This window comes from Gavia stellata, chromosome 9, assembly GCF_030936135.1.
Source record: "Gavia stellata isolate bGavSte3 chromosome 9, bGavSte3.hap2, whole genome shotgun sequence".
NCBI lineage: Eukaryota > Metazoa > Chordata > Aves > Gaviiformes > Gaviidae > Gavia > Gavia stellata.
In genome coordinates this window covers 26,959,283-26,986,630 of record NC_082602.1, presented here as the reverse complement: position 1 = coordinate 26,986,630, position 27,348 = coordinate 26,959,283, and the positions used below count along the sequence as shown (strand labels likewise).

General features: G+C 42.7%; 1 protein-coding gene across 2 annotated transcripts; it reads right to left on the bottom strand.

Moving 5' to 3' along the window:
• Positions 1-1,384: 1,384 nt before the first annotated feature.
• On the bottom strand, positions 1,385-26,979 carry PDCD11 (programmed cell death 11). 2 transcript variants are annotated; one of them, XM_009807220.2, is made up of 35 exons: positions 26,878-26,979; positions 26,172-26,303; positions 25,830-25,997; positions 24,789-24,950; positions 24,024-24,147; positions 23,474-23,655; positions 22,793-22,900; positions 22,123-22,329; positions 21,676-21,800; positions 20,993-21,053; positions 20,149-20,295; positions 19,774-20,025; positions 18,765-18,908; positions 17,867-18,067; positions 17,139-17,309; positions 16,521-16,740; positions 14,081-14,233; positions 12,907-13,022; positions 12,225-12,745; positions 11,692-11,754; positions 11,110-11,218; positions 10,502-10,591; positions 10,044-10,146; positions 9,338-9,515; positions 8,592-8,648; positions 7,672-7,794; positions 7,255-7,377; positions 6,870-7,065; positions 6,359-6,481; positions 5,886-6,029; positions 4,584-4,834; positions 3,757-3,925; positions 3,332-3,485; positions 2,612-2,777; positions 1,385-1,921 (listed from the first exon to the last, which is right to left on the bottom strand). In XM_009807220.2, the coding sequence occupies exons 1-35, from the start codon at positions 26,977-26,979 to the stop codon at positions 1,750-1,752; spliced, it is 5,517 nt and encodes a 1,838-aa protein (XP_009805522.2). In that variant the 3' UTR covers positions 1,385-1,749. The 2 variants fall into 2 exon arrangements, with proteins under 2 accessions (XP_009805522.2, XP_059676991.1); XM_059821008.1 differs by having other exon boundaries at positions 6,359-6,488; positions 6,871-7,065.
• Between the last annotated feature and the right edge of the window lie 369 nt (positions 26,980-27,348).

Sequence of the window (27,348 nt, the reverse complement as noted above, 5' to 3'; positions counted from 1 at the left end):
GCAGCTGCTACTGGATGTTGCAAGCAGTGTCCTCCTCTAGAAGAGCATTAAGCAAAGTCTGAGTACAGTACTCTGCTCTCCCTGGGGGCAAGAAGTGAAATGACTTGTTTCTGGATCCCAACGGACTTGGGAATGGATTAAATGCTGAATCATTCAGCCTTGCCAACACTGGGCATTCACAGAGGCAGAAGAGCTGGGTCCTGCAGAGCTCTGGTTTTGAGTTCAGAGCACCTATAATGAGTAAGACACTTCAAGTTTGGTATTTCAAAGCTGGGCACCCACTCACTAGTGTCTACATTGGGTAATCACACCTGTTTGCATATGCTGCTTGTCCCCTTGCCTTCAGTTCTTAATCTGTAAAACATGTGGATGATCACATCCACATCTTACTGGAGAGTTACAAGAATAAGGATCATAAAGCACCAACACCAGTGATAGAGCCTACTTAAGTACCCAAGATACTTGGGTTTTTTCAAGCAGAAGGTTAGATTGTGATGAGTTTTTTTTCAGCACAGAAAAACACTTTTTTTCTTTTACTTCATTGATTTCTCTTGAGACAACCGCTACTGAAAATCACTAATTCCTTCCGACATCAATCACTGGCAATTGTTATGAGAGATAGCTGTGATCATGGGATCCATCATAAATGGATGCTGTGCGCTTTAAAGGCATATGCCCTTTCAGCTGAAGAGGCCAAGAGTATCCTGGGCTGCATTAGGAAAAGCATTACCAGCAGTTCAAGGGAGGTCGTCCTTCCCCTCTGCTCTGCAGTGGTGAGACATCTGGGATGATGTATCCAGTACTGGGTTCCGCAGTACAGGAGAGATACAGGCTTACTGGAGCGAGTCCAGCAGAGAGACAAGAAAATGATTATGGAATTGGAGCAGCCATCATACAAGGAAAGACTGAGAGAGCTGGGGCTGCTCAGCCTAAGGAGAAGGCTCAAGGTGGATCTCATCTACAAGTATAAATACCTGACACGAGGGTGTAAAAAAGGTGGGACCAGACTCTTCTTAGTGGTGCTCAGTGACAGGACAAGAGGAAATGGGCACAAATTGAAATACAAGAAATTCCATTTAAACATAAGAAACACTTTTTTACTGTGAACATGGTCAAACACTGGAACAGGTTGCCCAGAGAGGTTGTAGAGTCTCCATCCTTAGAGAAATCAAAACCAAACTGGCCATGGTCCTGAGCAACCTAGTCCAGCTGACCGCTGCTTTGAGCAGGGGTTTGAACCAGATGATCTCCACAGGTCCCTTTCAACCTCAACTATGCCACAATTCTGCGTTGCTCTGCCAATTGCGAGGACTACAAAAGCACTTGAGATAAATCTTTCAAAGTGTTAATTCAGCCAAAAGGCAAGAATCTTCTCTGACACATTGACAAACAGAGAAATCAATTCGTAAGACACCACTGTACTTAAAAATAGTGGATCGTAACTGCACCATTTCCCCAGGAAAGCAGAACAAGTATGGCTGATGATTGTATTGGTTATAAAACAGTCTATATTTAAAAACCTGTCTTCAAAGTCATCAACAGACTAGGATTATTTGTAACATCTAGACAAAGCGGCAAAGGTTTATCAAATCTTTTCCTTAGATTGTTTGTTCTTTGCAGTTTGGTTTGGTCATGAACAAATACTCTCCAGAAACTCACTGTCCACGGACACTCACGATGGAACTCCACACCTCTCAGTTCCCCCACTGCAGAGAGACCTGAGTCTCTCTGCTTTTACTTGCTCCATACTTAGGTGTCAGCAAGGGAACTCTTGGTCTCCACATACTCAAGTGCTGCTCTTTTAACAGCTAGGACACTTTCTGTTGTACCAAATTTCTTCTCATAATCCAGGTAGCGTTTAAAGAAGAATTTCATCTTCTTTGGTGCCAAGCTCAGGTGTATGACCCTCTCAAAGATGTCCCTGCAAGAAACCAAAGTGATTTAGATCACTGTGTTGGTGACACCACTCAACACAAGACCTGTATTCTGCCTTTGAACAGAGCAGAAAGTCAGGGGAGACATTCAACCTGCTGCAAAGTGCTGGTGCTTGAAGAAAGAGATTCCTGACAACTGGGCAAAACCTCAAAGTAGAAGCCTTCTATTTGCTTGCACAACTCTAACGCTGCTAGTCAACTTAAGCTACGATCCAGCCACTGTATTTGACCCTGCGTTCATTAAGTGGATATGGCTGGATCCATAGTGTGGGAAGCTGCACTTCCCTTTGTCAACTCTCAGAAAAGAAAAACAAAAAAGTATCTCCATTTTCATGTCACAAGATACACAAGGGCTTGATCTCACCCTTCAGATACAAGGCAATCCTTCCAGAGGGACAGAGGAACCTGACTGCAAGTCCTCTAGTTTCTGTCAGGCACGTCACTATTACAAATCAGTCCCTCTCCACCCTATGGATCTCCTTGGAGTCTCCCCAGTCCTGGCAAGGATAAGCCCTTCCACACACACCAGTTCTCTTTCTCTAGGTGATAAAAATTCTCTGTTGCTCTGCACTGGGAGGCCCTATACAACCTCATGCTGCAGGGTACCTCTGCTCTTTTCAAGTGTTGCTCCAAGCACTGTACTCTGCCCCTTCCCAGCCTGCTGTAGCACAACTCACCGTACTTCCTTCTGGCTGCCATGTTTGATCATGATGTCCATGTAGATGGACCAGATGTCTGTCCGTTTGGGATAGCTGTTGAGGGTGCTCTCAAAGAGGGCCTTGGCATGTTCTGGGTCCCCAAAACGGAACTCCAGCTGTGCAAACCTTGAAATTACATCCACATCTGGAACAAGTAATGACATGTTAGGGTATCACAGCAGTCCTCTTCCCTATGAAAAAACACAAGTGATAATTACACAGAAGAGGCAGGCGCAGAGACAGCACCATCTCTACCCAGAGACAAAAAGGTCTGTTGTAAAGTGATTCTGGATGAAGGTATGATCAGAGTAGGAGAGAGAAGGGTCCCATTTCAGCTCTCTGCAGAAGACAGAAGTTTATTCTTACATTCAAAATGCATCTTGCAGCATCCACGGGCAGCTCCACAAACTTGGGACTAGACCAACTGACTCTTCTAGAGGGCTGTAAGACTCAAAGTTTTCTTTGCTTTGGGTGCTTTGCTTTCGCCCATCACAGCAAGTTTTATTACAGGAGGGTTTAGCGTGGATATGCAGGCTGAAATCTCCCCTCCCCTTACAGTCAAGGGCAGCATGTTTAGCACCATTTGCACTTTTCACTCACTTCAAACATTGTCACAGGCAGACCCATCAGAGAGCAGCCCATCTACTGGAGACCTGTCAACACGTGGTCCATGTTATGAATAGGGAGGAGAGTGCTTACGTTCTTTGGTGGGCAAAGCCTTGAGAGAACGCTCCAAAAGCCTGTGTGTAGCCTCAGTCTGGCCTTGCTTCAGGAGAAAAGTGGCGTATTTCAGCCACACGGATTTCTCCTGACGGAAACGCTTCAGCATTGTCTGGTACAGATCTTCTGCTTGCTGGAAGGGCAGAGCTCAGTTAGATCACATAGATTCATATAAAGCCTTGTAGCTTTAAAACTCTTACTCTTGGCCCAGGTATCCCCAAACACTTATGAGAGAGAAGCAAGTATCAATAGTTCCTTGTCCACTGTCAATCATAACTATTAATCCCAGCTAGGAACAAGATAGGCCTAATGTCTGAGAGCTGGAAGATTATACAGCCAGCACTGGTAGTTTACTGGCATGACTGAATGGAATACGTGTCTGGGACTTGCTTGCACTATCTTACCTTGTACTTCTCAGAATTGGCATAGATGTCACACAGATGCTGGAAGACTTTCAAAGGTTCATTGTATTGAACAGCTCTCTCAAAGACCTTCATCAGTGTCTCCTCAGTACCATACATGTTCTCCAAGTTCAGCAGAGCTACCCAGATATTCAACTTCTCCTGTTCTTCCCTTAAAGCAGATATGAACAAGAATATTTAGCCTTTTACCAGCCTTCATCAGCTTTTTGCAAACCACCCTACAAAAACTCACTAGCTTGTAATCTGTGTCCAGGACAAAGGAAGGTGGCATACTGCTCACTGAAACACCACTTTTGGAATACAGCATAGCAGTTGTTTCACGTTACAACTTTTGATCACTGTTGGTTGTAATTAAAAGCCACAAGGATGATTCAAGAAAGCTCAATATACTTAATCATGCTGTAGAGGTGATTTAATACAGAAGGGTGCAGCCCTATGGAAACAGTGACAAGTTTCACAGTTTGTTTCACGTTTTGATTTAAGGACAACATCACTGACAACATTATGCTCTTCCAAACCCTTCTGACTGCTCAGAGGTATGTCTGCGTGCTCAGTGATACCCTGAGGAGTTACTGTGCTCATGAGCTGCAGCAAGTCAGCCACAGGCCAAGTGTGGTGATTCAGGCCAGACCTTCAAAGGGCCAGCTGACAGTTGCCGCCATTTAATCCTTTTGAGCTCACAAATAGACCCTGCCACTCCACACACACAAGCACACACAGTGATAAGGCAACCAATGCTCTTCTCCCATCACCACTACCCTACCATGATTTATTCTTTAGGGCAAAGGCAGGCAGAGCCCCATTACTACCTGAAGCAGATTGTTTTAAGCGCTCTCTCTGCCACAGCTCTGGCCTTCTCAATCTCGGTAGCCTGGAGGTGGAAAGCCATGTACTGTAGCCAGAGGATGGAGCTGTTGGGACTGCTCAGCACCAGGCGGTCAAAGTCATCTGCTGACTGGGGCTGTCGACTGGGGTCCATCAGGGCTGCCTCTAATTTGCAGAGCTCCTTCTCCTTCTTCTGCTTCTCTAGCTCCTTCTCCTTCTTTGTTTGTTTCTTCAGCTGAAAGAGAAAAATAAAGGAGAACTGGGGAATAACAGGCACTTCATGTGGGAATAGGCAGGCCCAGCTAAAGCACAGACAGACTCCAGTATGTCCAAGGCTAGGCAGTTTTCACAGGAAGAGATGGGGCCAACTGTTTGAGAGAGGAGAAAAATAGTACACACACCCCACCCCTTCATACGCGGAGACGCACAGTTCACACCTCCAAGAAGAGCAGCAGTACATGACATCTCACTTCTTTTAATGAAATACATTGAGGGACCAAATACCTTGCTAGTCTTGCACCCCAACTGCAGGATTCACATTTCACCCTTCCCTCTCATTCTTCCATCTTTACCCTCTGGGCCAGTGCTCACCACCACCCTCCACTCTGTAAAAATTCAGGATACATGGGGAGAAATTGTGCAAGACTGGGGTATGTTGCTGGATCACTAGGGTGACTCAGGTCTAAACTGGGAACTGACAGTCCCATAGCTCCCTATATACCTTGAGCAACAAAGCATCGGCCAGGCACAGCCTTTACAGAGATGAGTTTTGAGAGACACGAGAAATCCTGAAGAGCAAACATGAAAGCAATTCATGAGCTTGTTCCTGATTTTACTGATTTGTTCACACTGGAAAACTCTTATAAAAAATTACAGCATAAAAGAATTTTTTGGTGTTTTTCTAAATAAGACAACTGTAATTTGAAAAGTTTCTTCATCTCCAGGTTTTCCTGTAAATTTACAATAACACTCAGAAAAGTAAAAAATAGAGCTGACATCAAATCCAAAATTTTACTTTCATGAAAATGTTTGTTTAACCCTAAATAATTATTTGATTTTAGTATACCAACATAAGAAGCCCTATTTTCATGCAACCATGCTAGAATAGGGTCTTTTCTCCTCTGCTTCAAAGATATCTACTGCTAACTGCAGTGCTCAGAGCTGTCTGAGATGTTCCCTTGGGTTAAAAGGCTTTGCTATGGGGCAGACAGACATGCAAATACTGAGACAACACATTACAGCCACCATGTGGTGTCTCCTATGCAGGCAACACTAGTTCACAATACCTTTGACTGCGCATCCTCCTCCTCCTCGCTCTCTGAGCTCTCTTCCTTCTGATTCAGCACAGGTATATCCACTGCATTCATGTCCTCATCCCAGGTGAAGCCCATGGAAACCTGCAGCCTGGGAGCTTCACCGGGTCTTCTTATCTGCTTGGAGGAAGACAGGGAATGCCCTGGGTTTTAATTTGAAGTTTTTACAATGAGATCAGACAACTGCTGTTTGCTTGTGGCTTCTCTCTGGCCAGTACTATTGACTTCTCACTTGCAAACAGCCCACCAGCAAAAACATTAAACTCTGGTCACCTTTGCTGTAATTTAAACTCAGTCTATGTCGAGCCATTTTCAGATGACACAAACATCAGTCTGTGTCACTCCTATCTGCAGCAATGATACTTATTGTCATCCAAGACAAAACTAATACATCTCAATAGGGCTGGTAAGTCATTTAGGCTCAAGTTCTCATCCAAACTTCTCACCTTAGATTTCTTTTTAGCTGTCTCTTCCTCCTGGTCGTCCTCCTCCTCCTCCCGGTAATACACCTCAATTCCACTGTCATTTTCATCTGCTGGGCAGATCTTCCTCTTTTTTGGCTTAGCCTCCTGCAACAAGGGGAAATGAGTGCATGGTGGAGGGCAACAACTGGGATGAATCTTAAAGGCAATTCTGATCACAAAGTAAAGAGCCTGACAGCAGAGAGAGGGTGGTGCCCTGGCACAGCATCCCCCACTATCCTCTCACATAACAGAGACAACAGAGAATAAACCCATGCTTACGTATGTATGGTGCCAAGACCAACAGGACAGGCCACACAGGCAACACAATTGGGCTGCTCATTCAGTTAACTCCTACCCAAATGGAATAGTTTCTGATCTTTGCTAATCTCCAATGCAATTTAATCTCTTTTTTCCTACTCTGTATAATTCCTCAGCCTGATCCCAGTGGAATTTCCTAGTCCCTTAGGCATGTCCCGTGCAATTACATCCATACCTGCTCACTTTCAGAGTTTCCTCTTCTCCGTTTTGTCTTCAGCTTAAGCTCTTCTCTCTTTTCCCTGTCATCTGCCTTTCTTTTCTCTTTCTCTGCATCATTTCGTGGTAGGCCTAGGGATTCAGGCAAGACGCTTGGCATCCCAGTGTCCTCAGGCAGGAGAGAGAGTTCAATATGTTTTTCTTTTCCATTTACACTGTGGTACGTTGCCAGGAGTAGCAGGAAAGAAGACGAGGGAAAAAAAAAAAAAAAACTATCAGAGCATTTACAACGCTATGAACTTCTTTCAAATCTTCGCAGCTTTTATCCTCTCTTTCCATATTCTCCTCCTCCACCATCTCCTTTCTACTAATTCATGGCCCCTTTTAAAGAACGTTGGACCTACCGAAGCACCTTGGCAGTGAGCAGCTTTCCTTCAGGCAGGTACTTTTCATATAAGGAGTGTTTCTGTACAAAGTAAGGCGAAACATTCTGGAACAGGATTCGGCCCAGAAGAGAAGTGGACAAGCTGAGAAGAGGAGGAAAACAAAAATAAGTATTCCATAGTGGAGGGAAAAAAAAAAAAGTGCAGTGACTATCTCTATGGCATCACCAGTTCTATATAGTGTCACACAAACCTTCCCTACTTTAATTTCACAGGCTCAAGAAAGCAGCAATGACATCTTGATTCCCAGGAGGAAATTCATTTTGCAACATCATATTATGCCAGAGACCACCCCCAAACAAGATTCCAGAATCATACATTCAAAATAAATTCTCCAAGACTCCTCATTTCCCAGAATAATTTTCTTACACTACTCACCCAAAGAATACACCTGCTGGAGTGACTGATTTGACGTAGCCTCTCACTAGCTGGCCTTTTTTAACATCCTTAATACATGTTATTTCAACATCCTCCACTTTGCTCTTGCTCTTTGGATTTAGCCTAAAAGAAAAGAGAGGTTAGAAGTTAAAGCATTCATCTGAATAGTCCACATTCTGCTCTGGATACCAAAAAAAGAAATCAGTATTAACAACAGCTAGTACTTTCTGGAAAATGTGCTGGATCAGAGATACCCTTCAGTTTATTCAAATGTACTAATGGACTATCTGCATCTCTGCCAAGCTATACATAGCATTAGGGAATAGACATGCTGCTGTAAACAAAGCCAAACAAAACAGATCAGCCTGGCTTCCTTTGACACTAAGAAAATGAGGAGAGTAAAATGCTGTCTGCACAGCATTGGCTTGGGTATTTTTTCCCCCACTTACTTCTAAGATACTTCATTCCACATGGTTTATGCATTTTTTCCCATAGAGAAAACAAAGCAAGAGGCTCAGTTTTAAGAGACATTTAGGACTAAGTCTGCTATTTAATCAGAACAGTTAAAATGCAGCTGAACATTGAAAAGTAACGTGTTTGTATTGCAAATTCAATGGTGGAACTTTTCCTTTCTTCCCAAATAAACAAAGAAGTTAAGTCAGGCCTAGAAACTATGACAAACAGAAATTAAATCTGAACCCATTTGATCAGCTCTACATTAAGTGTCAGACACCTCCACGTCTGCAGATACACAGGAATATCTTTCTGAAGTAGAAACAAGTCTCATCCCTTAAAAAAAAAAAAAGTAATCTTTGTCCTTTTAACACTTCACACTGATCGGCCCAAACCAACAGTTACTGTATTTCACTATCCTTTTCTTCACTGGTAGGAGATCAACAGACTGGAAGTATGACACATACCGGGACTGCCGGAGAGATAATTGGATTTTGCCATTCTCATTGGAGAGGATGTAACACCTGCATGGCAGAGTAAGGGGAGAAAACAGAAAACGTTTTTACCTGCTAAAAAAAGCTACAGATAGAAAATAGATATTTTCACTAGCAAAATGAAGCTCTACAGGAAACAAACCACCCTGTCCCTTGGAGCACTTGCTGTCTAACACAACCCAGCATGACACAACAGTTCATGAAACCAGCTAAAGGGCTTTTTGAAACATATTTACTTGCTTTACCCAGTCTCTATTGCTAGTACAAAAGACTTAAAGATTGTTACAGCTGAATCACTTGGCCTGTTGCACCCTCCAGCATTCCCAACAAGTCTGTGAAGTAGGGAAATGCAGTTAATTGTGCATTAGAAATGTAAAGACAACTGACTTGCCAAGCAGCCCACAGAACCACAGCAGAGCTGGGATAACTGGCTTCCCTCAGTCCCATCAGTACCTTAGCCTAAGAGAGTAGCTACTCTCAAAACACAGTCCAAGAAGACAGCTGAAAAGGGGCTTCTTCATACATGGAAAATACAAGACTGCCACTTGCAAGACTTTTCACTTACAAGACTTACATATAAGGTCATTAGCAGAACTGCTTCTTAGCTACAGACTGAACCTTACAGGTCTGGCATCATCTTATGGCAGCAAAATGCCTGTCACGAAGGGGGATATTTCTAAGCCTTGCAGCTTGACGGAACAAGAAAGAGAATTACTGACCTGACAATCTTGCCAACTTTGAAGTCACCCAGAGGATTCTCCATGTAAGTATCATTCAGGTGAAAGATGCTGACTTTACCCGTCTTCCCACGTGGCAGCACAACAGTCAGACCAATGTGTGGAGTTACTTTTGTTACCATGCCTACAGTGATGGTGCCCTGCTCCAGTGACTGAATTCCTGGAAAAAGCAAAGGAAGGAGAGAGCTTCACAATACTCCAAAAGTATGCAAACCAAAGCAACAGGGGTAATGAGTCAGTAAAGCTGATTTTAGTTCCTTAGTCACACATCAAACCCACCAACTTTTGGTAAGGTGCAGTCCATGCACTCTCTCAGTTCACAGCAATGTTTGCCTTGGTAGCCCAGACAAGGTCCCCTAGTTGCACAGTTCCAGGATCCAGAATAACTGACAAATGTTGACAAATGTACCATCTCATGTCTGAGATCAGAAGGGAATACATTCATAAGGACTCTGAGAAGGGCTTTACCCTGAGACAGTAAGAAAGCGATTCTTTAATCTAAAGGTCTGACCTTTCTTGCCTTGCATGCTGCTACAACTGGGTCAGGGCCCCAGAGGTTTGTTCTGTCCTACAAGGAGGTACAGCTTGGCTCTGGAGTGTAACATCTTCACCTGAGGGGTCAGTGCAGGCCCACCTCTGAGAAAAGCATCATATGCAGTGGAGTCCTGCTGTTAAGGCTCCACTATACCTGTGAGTGACAAGCAGAGGTTTGTTTCGGTGACATCTGTTCTAGTCACTGTAGCTGATATTGCCTGGCCATTTTTGAAGCTCTTTTCTGGATGTTTTAAGACCTGAAAGGAAAGACAGATTTCCACTTAATACCAGAAAAGGAGCTTTGCACAACTCTGACTGGTGTTTCTCCTATGAAGCTTTACACTTTCTAAACGCATCTTTTATGTGTACACTTGAATGATAGCTCAGCATTGCTTCAATGGCTCTGCTGTCCTGAGCCAAACTAGCTACAGGAATAGTACTTGCTTGTCAGTGAGGGGCAGTGATGCCTAAAGGGCAGAGCACTGGACTATAAGCTCACATGGATGTCAGAAGTGTCTGCAGTCACGTGGATGTCAGAAGTGTCTGCAGTTATTACTTGCAGCCATGTGCACGGAAGAAATTTTGTGTAGCTTATGTGTAATGGCCTCTTACCTTGGTGTTCAGAGACAGCAGCAGATGAGGAACTCTTCCTCGAATGTCAGGGGCAACTTCTACCTCCAGCCAATTTTTGAGGATGTTGTACTGAGAAGATACCAAATAACCAGAGAAGACAGCATGAGACCTTGGGGAAAAAAAAAAAACCCTTCCCCGGTGGATTCACTAATTTTTAAGGCTAGAAAGCACTACTCTAGCCTTGGCTCTTGCACTTAGCAAAAATGGTGATCTGGCTTTACTGTCACAAGCATAATGCTGCTGTGGTTCACAGGCAAGTGCACACAGGGGATCAGAAGTGAGTATACTTTGCGCTGGTAGCACACGCAATTTCTCAAAGGCCATTTTGCCAGAGTGCAGGGTGGGAAGCATCTGCTGGCAACAAACAGGCATGCTGAAGAGGATAAGTCAGCTTGACTCCCTCAAGTATAGAAAATGTGACTTCCTTCTCCTGCTCTCCCCATAAGACAATGCATTTTGCATGGGTCACTCTCACAGTTAATGAAGGCCATAGTAGTGTCAGCATTTAGGTTTGAACTAAGGCCCTCTAGGGTCACCCCCACTTGCTGCCTCCCCCAGTACACTTCTCAGGAAGACTCTGACCTCACCTTTTTTACAAAACAGGTAACTGTCTGTCCAACATTGTAGAGTCCAAGCTTCTTGAAGGCACCATCTTCTTTAAGGTTCAGCGTTGCTGTGACTTTCCCTTCTATTTCGCTGTTTGCAAACAAAGAAAGACGACATCAGTAAGACAGCTTTGGCCCTAGCGATGAAGATAGGAGTTCGAAACCCAAGAGATTATGGTAAGCCAGTACTACTGTGACAATGCCTTTGTGATATTCATCCCCATCCCCTCCCCAGCCGCATCCTTCTGCAGAGAATTAATTCTTCCCTGGGCTTAAGAGGGAAGCCTTCTGACATGAAGGGACATACCAGAATCCAGACTGGCAGAACCTGAAGCCAAAAGGACATTCAAAGGAAATAATGTGCTAGGAGAGCACTGCGAGGTTTAACACAGCTCCCAGACCCAAGTTAGTGTGAAAGAGGGAGGAAAAGGCCTTGCCACACTGCATACATGTGGAGCTCCTTGTTCATAGACAGCTTCTTCACAAATGGGAGGAACAAGGGAGGGAACCTACAAGGATACAAGGTCTGTGAAGCATCTGCAGACAGCAGAGGCCAACACTTACCTTGGTCGAATGCTGAGCTCTGGAATGGACCGCGTGAAGTGTGGATGGGTGATGGGCAGGTACCTAAAGAACAGGAAAACAATTGAAGTTTCTCGATCTCCCCAGGACCCAGTCACCTGTAATCCCTCTGCATTAGCAAAAAAACAGGTGTAAGCCCTCTAAAACTACCAAAGCCTTCCAGTTCCATTTCTTCCAGTACTATTTCAGTGACAATTTAGGTACCCAAAATACTCTGGCAAATTCAGCCCCTGGGGCCAAATCCAGCTTGCATTTAAGACTTCCACTGGACCTTAAGAGCTTAGACACCTTTCTTGCAAACCATTTTCAAGATAAATACAGTGTCACAGGTAGAGAGCTAATTCATTGAAACCTGGATCTCAGAGTACAACAGCAGATTTCCTCAGGCCTCAACTACTCCAGCAAGGATAGCTGTAACAGTATCTGGTGACAGAGGGAGCACCCTATATCATGTGAAGTAACTGTTTCACCCCTTGCATTCCCCAAGAAGTAATATTACAAGCATGTTTTCCCACCTGTGAGTATTCACATCTCTGCCTCCAATGACTCGGGCAGTCACCTTCTGTCCAGCTTTCAGAGTATATGTTGGAAAAGAGCCTATGGGCACTTCATCCAGAATCCGGGACGCGTGGATTGAACCTGTCAGCTTGTCATCAATAGCAACTGTGACATGGGTTGGTTTGACGGATTTAACAGTACCAGTAACAATATCCCCCAGGGAAAGTGAGTGTTTCACAGCAGCTAGCATCTCTTCTAATGCTGCCTCAGATTCGTTCCGGACCCTTACAAAAACATTCTTCTTTGCTGGGCCTTGTACTGCTAACAAGACTCCGTGGTCATTCACCTTCACTACTTTTAAGGTTGCAGAGATTGTTTGTCCCACCTTCAGTTTTTCTGAGTCAAAGCGGAAGGTGTCATTGAAGTGAGAGGCTATGGGAATAGCTGCCAGCTGGCCTGTTTCCAACAAAGACACGATGGCAAACTCTTCTGCTATGTGCTGCACGATGGCAGAGTGCTGGGAATTCTCTGTGAGCCGCTAAACAGAAATGGAGATAGTGACTTCTCCTGCTGAGATTTTGATTCCCTCCACTCTACCTCCCACAGTTCTAGAGGAAACAGCACCCCCTAAAAATTCATTAATTGCCTAGAATTTGCTAGATGAACAGAAACACACAAATCCAAAAACTGAACACATACTTGCTTGGCTCTTTGTTTTAACAGTTCTTCCCGAAGAGAAACATACACCTTGGATGTGAGGGCATCCACATGAAGGACCAATGCCTTGGTTTTCTCACCAGGAACAATATTTTTGTCTACAAATGAGAATAAGGAGATTATCTCCTGATGACAGTGAAGAATTTTGAGCAACTGAGCTAGTGGCACATGACAGATAGGAAGGGTTGCCTGTGGTTCAGTTTAATTCCTGAAGACCATAGTGATAAAAAGCTGCTTAATTACTATTCATAACTAAGTTATGTAACAAAGTCAACTCAGTACCAAATGTATAATAAGTCTCTTTAAGAAAAGAACAGATTCCTCCAACATTAATGGCAAGGAAGAAAAAAAAAAAAAAAGGGGCTCTTTTATTTGGAAAAAGAGTCTGATACTTTCATGGAAGAACTAAATTGATTTTATGAAGATGCAAGTCTTAAATAATGCAGACAAGCCTGACTACACACAAATTCAAGGTAATATAGGTTTTGAAATAGGTATGCTAACATTTGCACAAAACCATCATCAGTCTATCTGTTGCTGAAGAACAAAGAAACTCTTCTGAACACAGAAGTGCTGGGATATTACTCCTGCTGAAGTTAGCAGTTTATATTGGTTTCATTGGTTTATTCATCATCTGTAAATGTACTTGTTTGGTTCTGCATAATACGGCACTTTTCTGCTTTGATTTTTGAATTGCAGAGTACCGAAATTGCAGTCTTGTTTTAAAGTCACACTGATTTAAAAGAAAAATTAACAGTAATTTCAGATAAAGCATACTGCAAAGAACATATTTCTAAAGTAAAAAGAAAAAAAAAAAAACAAGAAAGCTGGAGCTTGTATTAATACTTTTTCTATATACAGAATGCTTCAACTAAGGATCTTGGAGCACAAACTAGACTTTACAAGATGCCCAAGATGTAAGGCAGCAATAGGTCTGGTTTATAGATGGGGTAACAGAGGCATAGGTAGTTTTAAGTGGTATGTCCCAAATCACACAAATGGGTCGGCAACTCATTAGAAACCTAAACTACTCTTCAAGCCCATCCCTACTCCGATCAGACTCCTCCTTTAGTTACTCATCAGCAGAATTAATTTTGGGACAGAGGTTTCAAAGTACAGGACTGAAAACCAAACCAAGCAAAAAAAAGACCCTCACCTCCCAAATGGTAGCGAGTGGCTGTTACAGTCAAGCCTGTGACATGGCTGCCACTGAACAGTGCTGAGCCATCCTCCTTCACATCCTGCATGACCAGCTGCAGCTCCTTCCCAGGCACCAACTCACAAAGGCCTTGGGCCATGCTGGGCTCCCCTAAATAGAGGGAAGAAAAAGTGGGAAGTCAGTTTTACCTATGTTGTTTATTTGCAAAACAAAGACAGCCTTCACATTTGCTTAAGAGTGCACAAACAAGCATTTATATCCACCTTCATAACAGGAAAAAAAAAATTAGGCTCCAGAATCTGGAGCAATATGAAGTAAATTCTAAGATTTAATCAAAGCAGAAACACTTTTGTGACATTAAGGATCTGATAACTTTGGAGAGAACATTTTCCAATCTTATAGAAACATCAAAATAGATTAATACTAAAAATTAATAGTACAAAACAGACTTCGCAATTACAGGAAACAAAACATTAAACACTACTGAATATAAAAAGAATTTGACAAAAAATAAACTGCAATATATCCAGTATTCCTAACACTAGAAAAACAGCATGTGAGAAAACCTTTGCTGGAGGACTTGTTCAGCAAAACTGTAATACAACTAGGCAAATCTATTTGTACAAACTCATCCTCATGTGAGTACTAGGTTTGGGTTATCACAAGCACCTGAGTGCCAGTATAATTATCCTTGTACTTTCTAGTTAAGCAGATCCTTGCTAAGGCTCTGGTTTATAGCGCAATTGAAAAAATCCCTCTGTGATAATCAGGCATCCCATGCACAACTATCAACAATAAAAAACAACCTGATGATCACAGCATGCACAAATGCATATTTCTGTACCATAAAAATAGTAGGAGCAGTTCTTGACTGCCAGTAAAAAACAATGATAGCGTCCTTCACTGTCATAGTTAAAAAAGCACTGTTAGATGATGATAAAAATGGTAATTTCTCATCAGTTATGAGTTACCAGCAAATACCATATGCATACAAATAATAGACCGTTACTCTTGTCAATGAATCCTCTTTATTTTGATGGACAAAGCTAGTCCTATTTGCTTAAACGTAGTAAGAGCGCCTGCTGCCTGCAGCGTACAACAGGCAAGTAAGGAAATTCTTCTTAAATCAAAGCCTTCTCCATTATTATTTTAACCCTTCAAAAGCATCATTCACTTTAAACACATGTACTATTCTTCAGAAAGCACCAGGGGAAAAAAGATCATGGTTTTACCATTGGACAGCTAACTTGCCCAGCCTTTCTAATGTCACAGCAAGTGACATTGATGCACTGACTCAGGCCACTTCCAGTTGTCTTCTATCCTTCCATCACTTCTGAGTACAGAATCAGAATGCACATCATGCCAATTTTCTTATGTGCCTATCATCCTAGTACCTAGGGCCAGTGCAGTTTTTCGTAAACTAAGTAATCAGGAGGGGCAGATCAGTCCTAAGTGCCTGTTTCTAATAAATGAGTTTGCACCCAATGAGAGCCTCCCATATTGCTTATCACCATTCTCTTTTCAGGCATTTGGAGAAATTCAGGTTTGGGCATTGGGCAGCCCATTTTGCTTCACTGGTGCTTTGTGGCAATTCACTCAAGCATACAGAAATAAACTCCTTCTGGACTTTCCTCAGTCATTCTTCCACTTAAAAAAAACACAGCAAGAAAACCATATGCCTACACCTCTGTCAACACATTAAGATAGGTTTCACGGCTTGGCCCAATATCCCTTATATCTGCAAGCTATTTCAAGTTTAACATCCGTTTACTGACCAGAGAAAACTGGTCTGCAGACTAACGCTCTTAAAATACAAGCGCATAGAGTACTAAAAATTAACCATTGCCAGATTCAAAATAAACAGATAGAGATAATGCTTCATATAACACATAATTAAATGGTCAAACTACTGCTACATGTCTCAGTTGATTAAGTTTTAGATTGGTTCCTATATCAGTTACAAATATTCACACCAAAAAGGCGTTTACAAGGCTGGAGAAAGGCTTTGGTCCACAGAACATTCAATCTCACCCTGGCCTTTCTTATTTTCATCTTCACAGGCCCTTCAAGGAACTTATCCTTTTGTACCATTGTATCTCCCTTCCTCTTTTGGTATATGGACCTCACAGTTCATCTATTTATACCCTTATTTTTAATTCTCTATACTCCAACACAAAAATCAGTGTAAGAGGCCTAGCAGACTTCAATGAAAAAAGCAGCTTCTTTGGCTTGTTCCAGCTGCAGTTCCAAAAAGCCTTCTCATCAATGGCAGACATTGCACACATATCCTTCTTCTAATAAGCTCCTCTTGGAAGCCAAGTCTTGGCTTGAACTGACCTTTCTTTCACTTAAAAGAAAATGGTTTTCCCTTTTTGTTCCTCTGGAGACCCTTTTTTGTAATATAATACACTTTAGCAGAACATGTACAATCTTTTACCTCTTCTTCTCAACAAGTTCCTGATTTCTTTTATCTCCTTGAAATACTGATTCAGCAGGGCAAAGCTCTCTGCAGCAGAATCGCCTAAGCTGCACTCTGACACCTTCAGATTGAGGAGCACACGCTGCTTCTCCTCATCAATGCTCATCACCTTTGCAATCACAGTCTGTCCCACCACAAAGTGGTCCTTGGTGTCCGTCACAAACTTGTCACTCATGCTCTGTGCAAAGGAAACAAAGGGCAAGAGTTACTGAGCACAGCTGCTAACTCTCAACCACCTGCAGTGCTGTTCAGAAGGGTCTGAGTTAAGACTTCATGAAAATGCGTAAGAGAAATTAACAAAGACTAACAAAAAGCCATCAATTAAAATGAATTACTGAAGTTACATGAAATCCTTGTAGAAGCTTAAGCTCACCTGAATAAAGCCCTTTGTTTCATTTTGGAAATGAATTAAAACACAAACCTAAAAGCAGCTTTTACCCTACTGGAGGAAGCTGTGCAAATACAGGATCCACAGCCCTGCTCTTCCCTCCTTGTTATTGTTCCTTTGCTAAAAAACATATTTCAAGCATGCCTAATTACACACATGCTGTTTACTGAAGTGAATGCATTGCTTACCACTTTGGGTGCCAGTCCTGTCACACCAAAAGGGAATTCCACAAACACTCCAAAGGGCATCACATTCCTCACATAACCAGTCAACAGCATCCCAGGCTGAATTTCAGAGAACCTTCTTACAACTTGCTCCTCCTGTACAGCAGAAATCACTGCAGACTTTCTGCTCAAGATCTGAGCAACCAGTTAGGAAAAATGGGAAAAGATGAATGAAAGGACCTGATGCCAAGCAAATCTCTTGGTGCTGCTAACCATTGGGGTAGAGCACTTTTTGCATGTTAGACAGTACAGGAGCTCAAAATCCTGCAATTCCAATTTCTGTGTTGATCTCTCTACACTAAACTTCAGCAACCAATGTCTCTTAAGCTGCTCAGCATTAAAGATGCATGATTCACGACAGCAAAAATGTCAACTTCCTAATATTTCAGTTCTGATTTTTAGTATAAAAACAGCAAAACTTTTGCTAAGGCTGTGATGTGATTAACAGTCCAGAAGCTGGTTGGGAAGATCAGTCACTTCACAACCAAGTCTTGTTTCTGATGGGATTCTAGCAGCAGCTGAGCTGCTATAACACAAGTTATAATGAATCTTCGAAGCATCGCTAGCTTGACAGGCACTTCCACTTCAACACACTAACTAGCGTATCTTCTTTTTGTTGCAGATACTCTGGATTCCCGACAGGTATCTCCTTCCCCCCACTGTGTTTGACTGGTTGAGGTGGCAAAGGATACGATATGCTCTCCATTGTCACTTAGGCACATAACTCTGGGCAGGACATCACCCTCTTGAAGACAATGCCACAGGAGCTTGCAGTTACCAACAAAATCAGAGAGGTGCACTGTGGGAATCGAGGCTATCACATTGCCTTCATCTTCTAAGACAGAAACCTCTAACCCGTTATCTTTCTTCTTCAAGACTTTCACATCAACCATCTGAAAAGAGAACAAATACAGTGATATAAAATTCCAAGTGCCTTTGAAGTCATCCCTTTTGATGCACAGGGTACCAAATGCTGTGCTGCAGAGGCTCTGACACATGGCCTCCCAGCTATATATGAAAAAATATCACATCAACAGGGCTGAGCCTAAAAAGCATGCCAACACTGATAGTAAAATAAAAGTAATTCTCAGCTCCCAGAGAAATCAAGAGCTAGAAACATTCTCTTGGTTATGACTTTCTATCTGAAGGGCAAAGAGAATAATTTAAACAAGATTAGAACTGTTCTTTTCCTGCATTAGCAGTATCTGCAGGGTGTTGGAAACTGTGTTCATTCCAAAGACAACAGGGAAGCATTTCAAAACACTTCTCTGAAGTTGCCTTTTTCCAGGAAGCAAAAGCAGCTGCTTTTGGAGTGAGAACGTCGGCAGCATCCAGAAGAAAGAGGACTCCACCTAGGAGTAGGAGCACTAATTGGTACCTCCAGAAGGACTGTCCTGGGACTCCTTTATCCTGACAACAGAGATCCTGGTTTTATCCAGGAGGCCAACCACACAATAAGAAATGCAGATTTAATGCCAGTTCCTGACCACCAACAGCTTTTCTTGAAGCAAAGTTGTTCAAAGTGATACCAAATTGGTTGAAAAACAAGTAGGAAAAGGCAAAAAAGTGAGCAATCATTGAATTCAATACCTCTCCTATTTGATATTTCACTTCCTGTTTCTTCTTTGAAGTACATTCCTTCTTGTCCTCCAGGGCAGGCTTGCTTGATAACCTGAAGGACAACAGGAGTCTTTCCTGCTGAGGCTCACATTTTAAGACCATTACTTTAACAACCTGCAGCAAAAAAGGTAAAACAAAAGTTTAATTTGGTTGACCCTCCTCCTCAGTGTGCTACTACCTACAACATGAGACAGGGAAATGCATACACAGTATACTTTTCTCTCACACCCAGGATAGCAGGCCAGTGACTGTAACTTAACAAGTTCAGCCAGAGTCAAATGTCCTGCTGATCACTCATATGGAAAATGGAAGTACATAATCATTAAATAACCTGTATGTGGCAAGTCTGTAGCAGAGTTGAGAATAAAATTCAGATCTCCAAATCTGCAGTCAGAAATCTTGACTAGAAAATTACCCTTCTCCTTAGACAGCCAACAAACAGCAGGATTAAAGACAAACAAAAGGATCAGAAAAAGTAACAGAGGTCTGAGATCTCTATAAGCTTACCTACAACAGAGACCAGAACTTAGTGAACAGCATGGTTTCCACAATGCCTGGTTTAAGACATGCAGGACTTGAAACAGGAAAATCAGAATAATGCAGAGGCAGAAAACCTCATCCTGATTCTGTAGGTAACAGCTTTAACTTCCTTAGAAGAAACTGCTGCCTAGAACCCCAAAATTCTACTAAGATCTCAGTAACTCAACCAAGTGTAGTCTATGTATCACACACCATGGTGTCTTCTGCACACCAGAACAGAGAGAACCTAGAAACAAAGACAGCTCTGTGAAATACTCAAAGAAGAGCTGCCCCTTTCACAGCCTAATCTATTTAAATGGAGCAATACTATTACTTAAAGAGGACATGAACATCGCTTGGTGCAGCTGGTTCCTCCAGGGGAAAACCCATGTTGGAGCCAACTCAACTGCAGACTTCTCTTTTGCATTCAAACAAGGCATGGCATAGGTACATTAATTACCTGGCCTTCATGGAAGACTTTATCTGGACAAGATATGGGTTCTGAGCTCAGCTCATTCTTGGGTACCAGACCTTTGACATCATTGTAGAACTTCACAATGCAGCCAAACTCCCTCGCACACACCACAAAGCCATGTGTGATCAGACCTGGTTTTGCATCTTCATAATTGGAGAGTACTGGAAGCTTTGATTGGACAAGACTTTTCTTTAGAGTAAGAATCAGCTTCTTTCCTGCAGGATTGCACTCTAGTACCTACAAGAATGGAATACAAGAAGGTTCAAAAAGCATGTCTGCCATTGTCTGATCAATCCAGCTGCTAGATACTCAGACCAGAAGAGTGCAAAGCAGCTAAAGACCCTGCCTGGCAGCTCTCACCCGACACCTGACTTCATCTCCTATGTTGTACTTCTTCTCAGGCTGCTTCAGCATCACATCAGCAATATGCAGAGACGGCACGAGTCCTTTAATCCCATCAGTCACTTTCACCTGCATCCCAATGGGTTTCAGAGCAAACACTTTGCCCTAGAACCCAAAATAGGGAAAAGGATCAATAAATTCAGCATGAAAAGCAGACCGTGCACAGGTAGGAAAGAGCCAAGACATTGCACCACCTATTATCACCAAATGTAATCACCCTCCAAAATATAAAATCTTATTCCAACCCACGCTCCACCCAACCAATCTGACCCATTAACTTTTATACATTGCATAAGGTTGGTTTACAGCCTCTTTTCCTGAAGCATATGCTATTTCTACAAAATCCCGATTGACTCTGGCAAACTAGAATTGTTTCCAGAGACATATCCAATACAGTCATGACTCCAACCTAAGAATGATCATAACTGAGTAACTTTCTACCCATCAGCTGATTGTGATGGTCCATACATGAACTTCTACTTTGAGTGCAAGGCAAGTTTTAGTTTCTTTCACTCAAGTATTTCTAAAAATGTATTCATGGCCATAAAGAAACGACTGGCTGTGGCTAAATTTTTATTGCCTTGGCAGCATCATGAATGAAAACCTGAACAAAATGGGGAAAGAAGAGTCTTGCATTCCATTAATCAAGTCCTGCAAGGAGAGGTTTTTCTCCTCACTTTCATCTCACTAGTCTGGATCAGAAGTTGAATATACATATCACGCAGAGAAAATGCACATTAGCTAGATCATTGTTCTAAGTATAATGGCCACACAGTACTGTGCAAGTCCTTCAGAAGCTCACCTGCACCACATCCCCTGTGTGGATATCTTGGTATTGCAGAAACCGTGCTTCAATAATCTGACTAGGAAAGAGACACAGTAAGAGATGACCAATCAGTCAACTTGAAGGGAATAATGGGTATTTGGGACAAGGCAAAGATCCTGTATCTCACACACACCCCCCAGCACTCTACAACTCCAGAGTTCTGTGTTCTACTCCAACTGACCCCCCTCCCAAAACAGCCCTCTGGACATAAAGCTCAGGGAGGTTCACCAGGCTCCATTCCAGGTGACAGCCACACAGTTATGGCCACCAGCCATGGCTCCATGAAAGGGGAACGCATCATCTATATTGCTTAAAGCCACATAGATGGAAATACTAAGAGGGAAAAGCAAAATGGGCTGGGACTTGGAAGATCAAGGCTCCATTTCCTCTTCAGCCACAGTCTTCCAACATGATCTCGGCAGAATTAATTTAGCTTCCCTGTGCCTCAGCCCACCAACTATATTAATGGTGTCCCAACTCTCCATAGTATGGGGAGGATATGCAAGATGCCCAGACAATCTGCTGTGAAACAACAGAGATACAAGCCAAAAACCCCAAATGGCAAGTTCCAGTCCAGCAAGCCAATGTGGTATTTTCCACTCTCGAGCAAACCCTTCTAATCCTTGAACCAATTTCCTGGAAGAGTCTATGAAACTTACTACTTCAGAGATACAATACACATCTCATCCATCAGGCTGTAGTCAATGATCCGACATTTATGTTTGCATCCTGTCTTAAATGTCCCAGGTTTAAAGGATTTTCTGGATTTTGAAAGATGTTTCAACTAGAAAAAGCAAATTATAATTTAGTGTTTGGAAAATGGAAGCACTGATATAGACCTTAGGTTGAAGTTGCAGCATCTGACCAAATCGTTCCTCTAACAAACTCACTCTATGCAGCAGGTTTCACCAGTTCTTCCTCAACAATCCTCCTACATTCCAACCCGAATAAGGGGAGGTATGATCTGACCTTCCACGTTGACCTGATTTTGTTGTATTTGCCCCACAAAGAACACAAAAGTAGAAAAAAAACTCCCTCCTCCTAGCCTCCTTCCCCAGGAGGCAAAGATAGCTATGGAGGACTTCACTCACCACCCTGGTACTTACCCTTGCAAATGCAAGAGTGCCATCATCAAGCTCAAAGACAGCACCGAAGGGCTTGTAGAAAGCTTTCACTGTTGACTCTTCCACCACTGCCCCCATGCGATCATTGGAGAGCTGGTTTGGGGATCCCCCAGGGTGGAGGAAGGCCTGCCGCAGAGTAAGCCGCACCACCTTGGAGGTGGGGTGGATAGAGAGGATGCAAGCTTTCATCTGGGAGAAGATAATACATTCGTTAAACACAAGTTTGTAAACCAAAGAAGAGAAAGGTACATTGCTCATGTTTTTAGACATTATGCTTGGTACCCGAACTCTTTGTCCGTGTACAAGCACTTCCCAATATTGCTACTAAGACATCACTTCCATTCTAACAGCTTCCCTTCTAACGAGGGATTTTTGCTTTTGTCTGTTGTTTACAAGCTAGTCCAGTACATGACTGCACAAGAAATCTTCTATCATTTGCAAGTCTCTCATGCTTCCCAAATAAGTCTTCCATTACCCCAGGAATGGCTTTGCTCTTTACAGCTCTAAAGCAGCCATGACAGTAATTCAAATAAAAGATGACAAAGACAGCTATCATCAGTAAGATTTCAGAAATTATTCCACTGAAATGTTGGAGAAGATAAGAGATGTTGCAAGCAACATACCAACTCCAGCCACCCTTCGCTCTCCTTACCACTTGATCTGGAGAATAGTTCATGGATTTCTCTGGGTCCACGTGCATGAAATCCACAATGCCAGTGAAGGAAGACAGAAAGCTCACTTTGATCCCGAGCGGGGCCACCTAGAAAGGCGAAGGAAAAGATGCCAAAAAAAATTTTCACACCGTTTTCATGCAGCTCAGAAAGAGCAAGCAATTCACACATTTCACAAAAAGGCACCATCAGCGCTAATCAACAAGAACATCACAAGAGACAGCAAAACTGCTAAAAATTCTGCCTTCTACATTGTTTTGCAAAAATAATCCTTTAGTTTTTCGATAATGCTGTGTTTAGTCTGAAGACTACTGCTAACCTGTGGAATATTTTTCCTAGGCAAAGGCCAGAGCAGCACAAAATGGATCCTGTTCTGCTTCAAGGTTCACCACCAACTCCAGGCTGAAGCCTTTATACTCATGGCATCACAACCAGGACAGAGATCAGACCTTAGGTGAATGAAGTGAAGGAAGTGTCTAGCAGATAATAGTGTTTGCTATTGCAAAGTAATTGAGCCCAAGCACAAAATTTTCCAGGGCATAAGCTTCCATCTCTACTTCATCTGTCTCCCTACCTTCAGCAAGCCTCAAAAAAAAAAAAACAAACCCCAAAAAAAACCAACCCACAAAAAACAAAACCCCAAACCCCAAACCAGAGCTTACCTTCTGCACTCGAGCTTTCACCACCAGCCCTGGTAATAAATTAGAGAGGGTCCAATTCTGTTGTTCTGTTGCAAGGGATGCAGCAACCTCTGATCGATCAACAGACAAACGGACCACTCTTCCCTCATTCTTTACTTCCACAATGACACAGTTCAGATTCTGGCCTATTTTCAAGTCAGGCCCTACAAAGACAAGTCACAGCATAAAACCTCCACCAGGAACACTCAGAGATTCCCTTCCACTCTTTTCAAAGCTTTTTCAGAGTTTCCTCTATTTTAAGAAGTTAGAACTCCTCTCAATATACATGAAGTCTACTGCCATAAGGGATGGATGGGCTTGGAACAGTAACATAGCCTGTCAGAAAACAGGCTGACACCCAAAAGCTTGTTGCAGACCAGTCACAAAACTGCTGTTTTCAGCAACTTGCAAAAACTCCACCTTGACCCAATCTCACTGAGATTCACTAACACCACAGACATAACAAGCTTTAATCCCTGTCATTCTCCACCTCCACTTCAACCCCAGCAGTTCCTCCTGCGCTACTTCTTACCTTTCTTGACTGCTTTGATGTAATTTTGGGCTTTCTGACGAGGCAGGAATGCATGAGTCCCACTGACTCCGATATCAATGAGGTAGCCATGGTCTTCCACGCTAGACACAATGCCAGAGAGCAGCTGTTGGGAGGGAAGCACTGAAATTCAGTAACACGATGAAACAGCTGGGTCTTCAAAGAATGCACATATGGTAAGAGATTCCGCACCCAAACCCTCAATTGTTTCATGAGGACAGAGAGCTGAGTTTTCTAGAGCAGCAGAAAGAACACTACACTCTTTCTTATTACAGAGCTCATCTGGTAGTGGGGTCTAAACTCTACCCTTATCCATCTATGCATGTATGGAGGTCACAAACCAGTAGGGAAAAAAATTGCGATGCTCAAAAATAGCAGGTGCTCTAATTGCAGGCACATGCACATGCCTGCAACCATACAGTCAGAAACACAAAACCTAAACAACTAAGCACCTCTGCAAAGCAGGTTAAATATCATTCTCTGCATAAATAATGAAAAAACCTACTCAGAAATAAGTCATTAAATAACTTGCCCATATTGAAAAAGAATCAGGTGAATGGATTTCATGAGTGACAACCTGGAGCCAAGACCCAATACCACCGTCTCCTCCCAGGTCTCTTCCATGGTGGGAGCAGTTCCATGCTCTGCTCTGATCCCATGCAAGGACAAACCGAAATGTTGCCCCACACTCTGTGCAAGAAGCACCTCTAAAGCCTAGAGAGGCTGTGACAGACCCAGAACACGTACCATGCCTGATGCTAGTGCTGAAGCATTCAGACCCTTATTGACCTTCTTGGGATCGATCGATAATTTGATACTCCGACGTCCGTCAGCTCTTTTCTCAACACTGGTCACAATGCACCTGACCAGTGTCCCTGGAGAATACATGTCCGAGAGCGAATTCAAGTCCTGCCCAGCAAGATGATCAAGAGAGAAACGTACAAATTTTACAATATTAAGTAATATAAGAAGGCCAGAATTTGTTACTGAAGTAGCTTTTGAAATCAAAACCCATAGGGAAGTCCTGTTTCTCTGTCAACACTACGATAAAAGACAGGAAATGCCACAAACACCACGATCTCAATATAGAAGCAAGGATGACATTACGTTATGTTAGCAGGTCTAGTAGGCTTTTCTTAAAAAGGAATACTGTGTGGGCCGGAGTCAGGAGGTTGCAGCTGAGAAAATACATCTACAGAACCAACAGTGGCCCTAACCTCACCTACACCTTTAGCAGGGAAAACCACTACCACCAAAAGGCTAGCACACCTGGCAGATACCACATTCCACACCACCTTGGAAAAATTTATGGAGCGCTGACACCAGAGAGACAGGATAACAGATTACTCCACCCTCCTTCTTTCTAGCAATCATCATTATCAGGAAATTGCAAAGTTTGTTTGGAAAAGCCAGCTCGAAACCAAGGTCAGTCTACATACACAGCAGCACACTGCATGAGTCAACACACAATTAAACGTGCTACTCCCCATGCTTTCACATCATCTTCCAATCAATTCCCTAACTTCTTCCCACTGTTGCCTACAGCCAGGGATCAGTATTTAGCTTCAGCAGCAGACAGGCAACACAAATCTCTTCATATTCAACAGGCTGTCTATGAAGTTCAAGGACTATTTAGCCAAGGCTAAGGCACTGTAGGCAATCAAATTCAAGTCAGCTGCGAGACACCAGAAACCAGGCTCCTAAGCAAGACCTCAGGGTAGGTTCTGAGGTATTATTAACACTCCCCAGCTCCCAGACACAAATCACAGCCCCAGTCCAAGGTCCCACCTCCAGGAGTTCTCCTTGGGCCACCTGCTGGCTCAGCATTTTGCTGTAGGCATCGCTGATCTGCGTGACTGGCACAAATCCTGACAGTCCATTGGGCAAGCTGATGACTAGCTCATAGTCGCTGACCTCTTTTATACAACCAAGGAGCAGCATCCCCTCACAGAGCGCCTGGGAAAGCAGGAAGAATAGTATACAGTGAATATCTGGGCAAGTCAGTGATAAGAGGATAGTAAACTGTATCACCGATATATTTCACAGGTTTAGTGAGGAAGAAATGCCATTTTTACACAGTCCAGAAGAGAGGTGCACAAAAAAAAAAACCCCAAACATTTATCCACAAACCTCAATTGTGAGTGGTTCAATATTCACAACATTGTCTTTAGCAGCAGCTGTTTTATCTGACTTGAACTTTTTCTGCTTTCCTTGATCCCTTTGGCTCCTTTTTCTTTTCTGGGACTGTTCTTCATGGTGAATCTAAAGCAATTTATAAGCAGAGAGGAAAAAAACAGAAGTGGATAAAGAGACGAACTTTGCACTAAGGCAGAACTCCACTGACAGAAATAACAATAGACAAAAATACTAGGATTGGAGAGGAAAAAAAAAAAGAGAATGACCTTGCTAACTGCTGTATATCTACATTCAAGTCTTCAAAAACACCTCCTTTTGGGCTGAGGCCAATCATTTATAAAACTGGGAATCTTGGGAATGGAAAAGAGTGGCGTGAGTGATCTGTGCCACACTCCACTAAACAGAAGAAGACAGACCAAACTTATCCATTAACATTGGGATAAGATGCTTGTGGAAAGTTTAAGCACTAAACCCTGATAGATAATTTTGATTGAACTTTTTTTGTCATCACATTCAACATGCATCAGACATCAGGGATCTTTAACAGATCAGAAGAAAGGTACATGGCAGCAGTTATCTCTTTCTGGAAGTCCCTTCTATAGTTTACTATAGAAGTAAGTGATAAGAAAGGAATGCAGGTCCTATTCTGACAGTGGAAGAGCTCTGAGAAGAGTTAATCAAGAACATGTAAACAACATACATCAAACAAATTGTCCCGCTCTAACTTTGGGTTAGGTGTTTTTCCCTCTGTGGGTTTTTTCTGGATGCCCCCTCGAGGAAAGTTTTCTTCCATGGATGCCATGCTTGCGGTTCTATAGGACAAAAGACAAAACAGAGATTAAACTTGCAGTTATTACGCTTGTTCTTCACAAACACTGAAGAAACATAAGAGTGAACTACCCCCAGACTAAGAAAGAATTCAGATGGCTACTTTACAGTTACTCAGTGACAAAATAGAAACTCACATTTCTGTTTGACTACACTGAAGTGTTGCAGTGGTCCATCTAAACACATGCATCCCTAACACTTTTTACTATTGCCCAATTGTACTAAAGTATTAATTTTTTAAGGCAGATAGATGCACCACATAGATATTCATAAAACTGTTTTAGCCATAAGTTTCCGAACAGATCTTTACTACATTCAGTGGGCAAATTACCAGCTTCAGCCA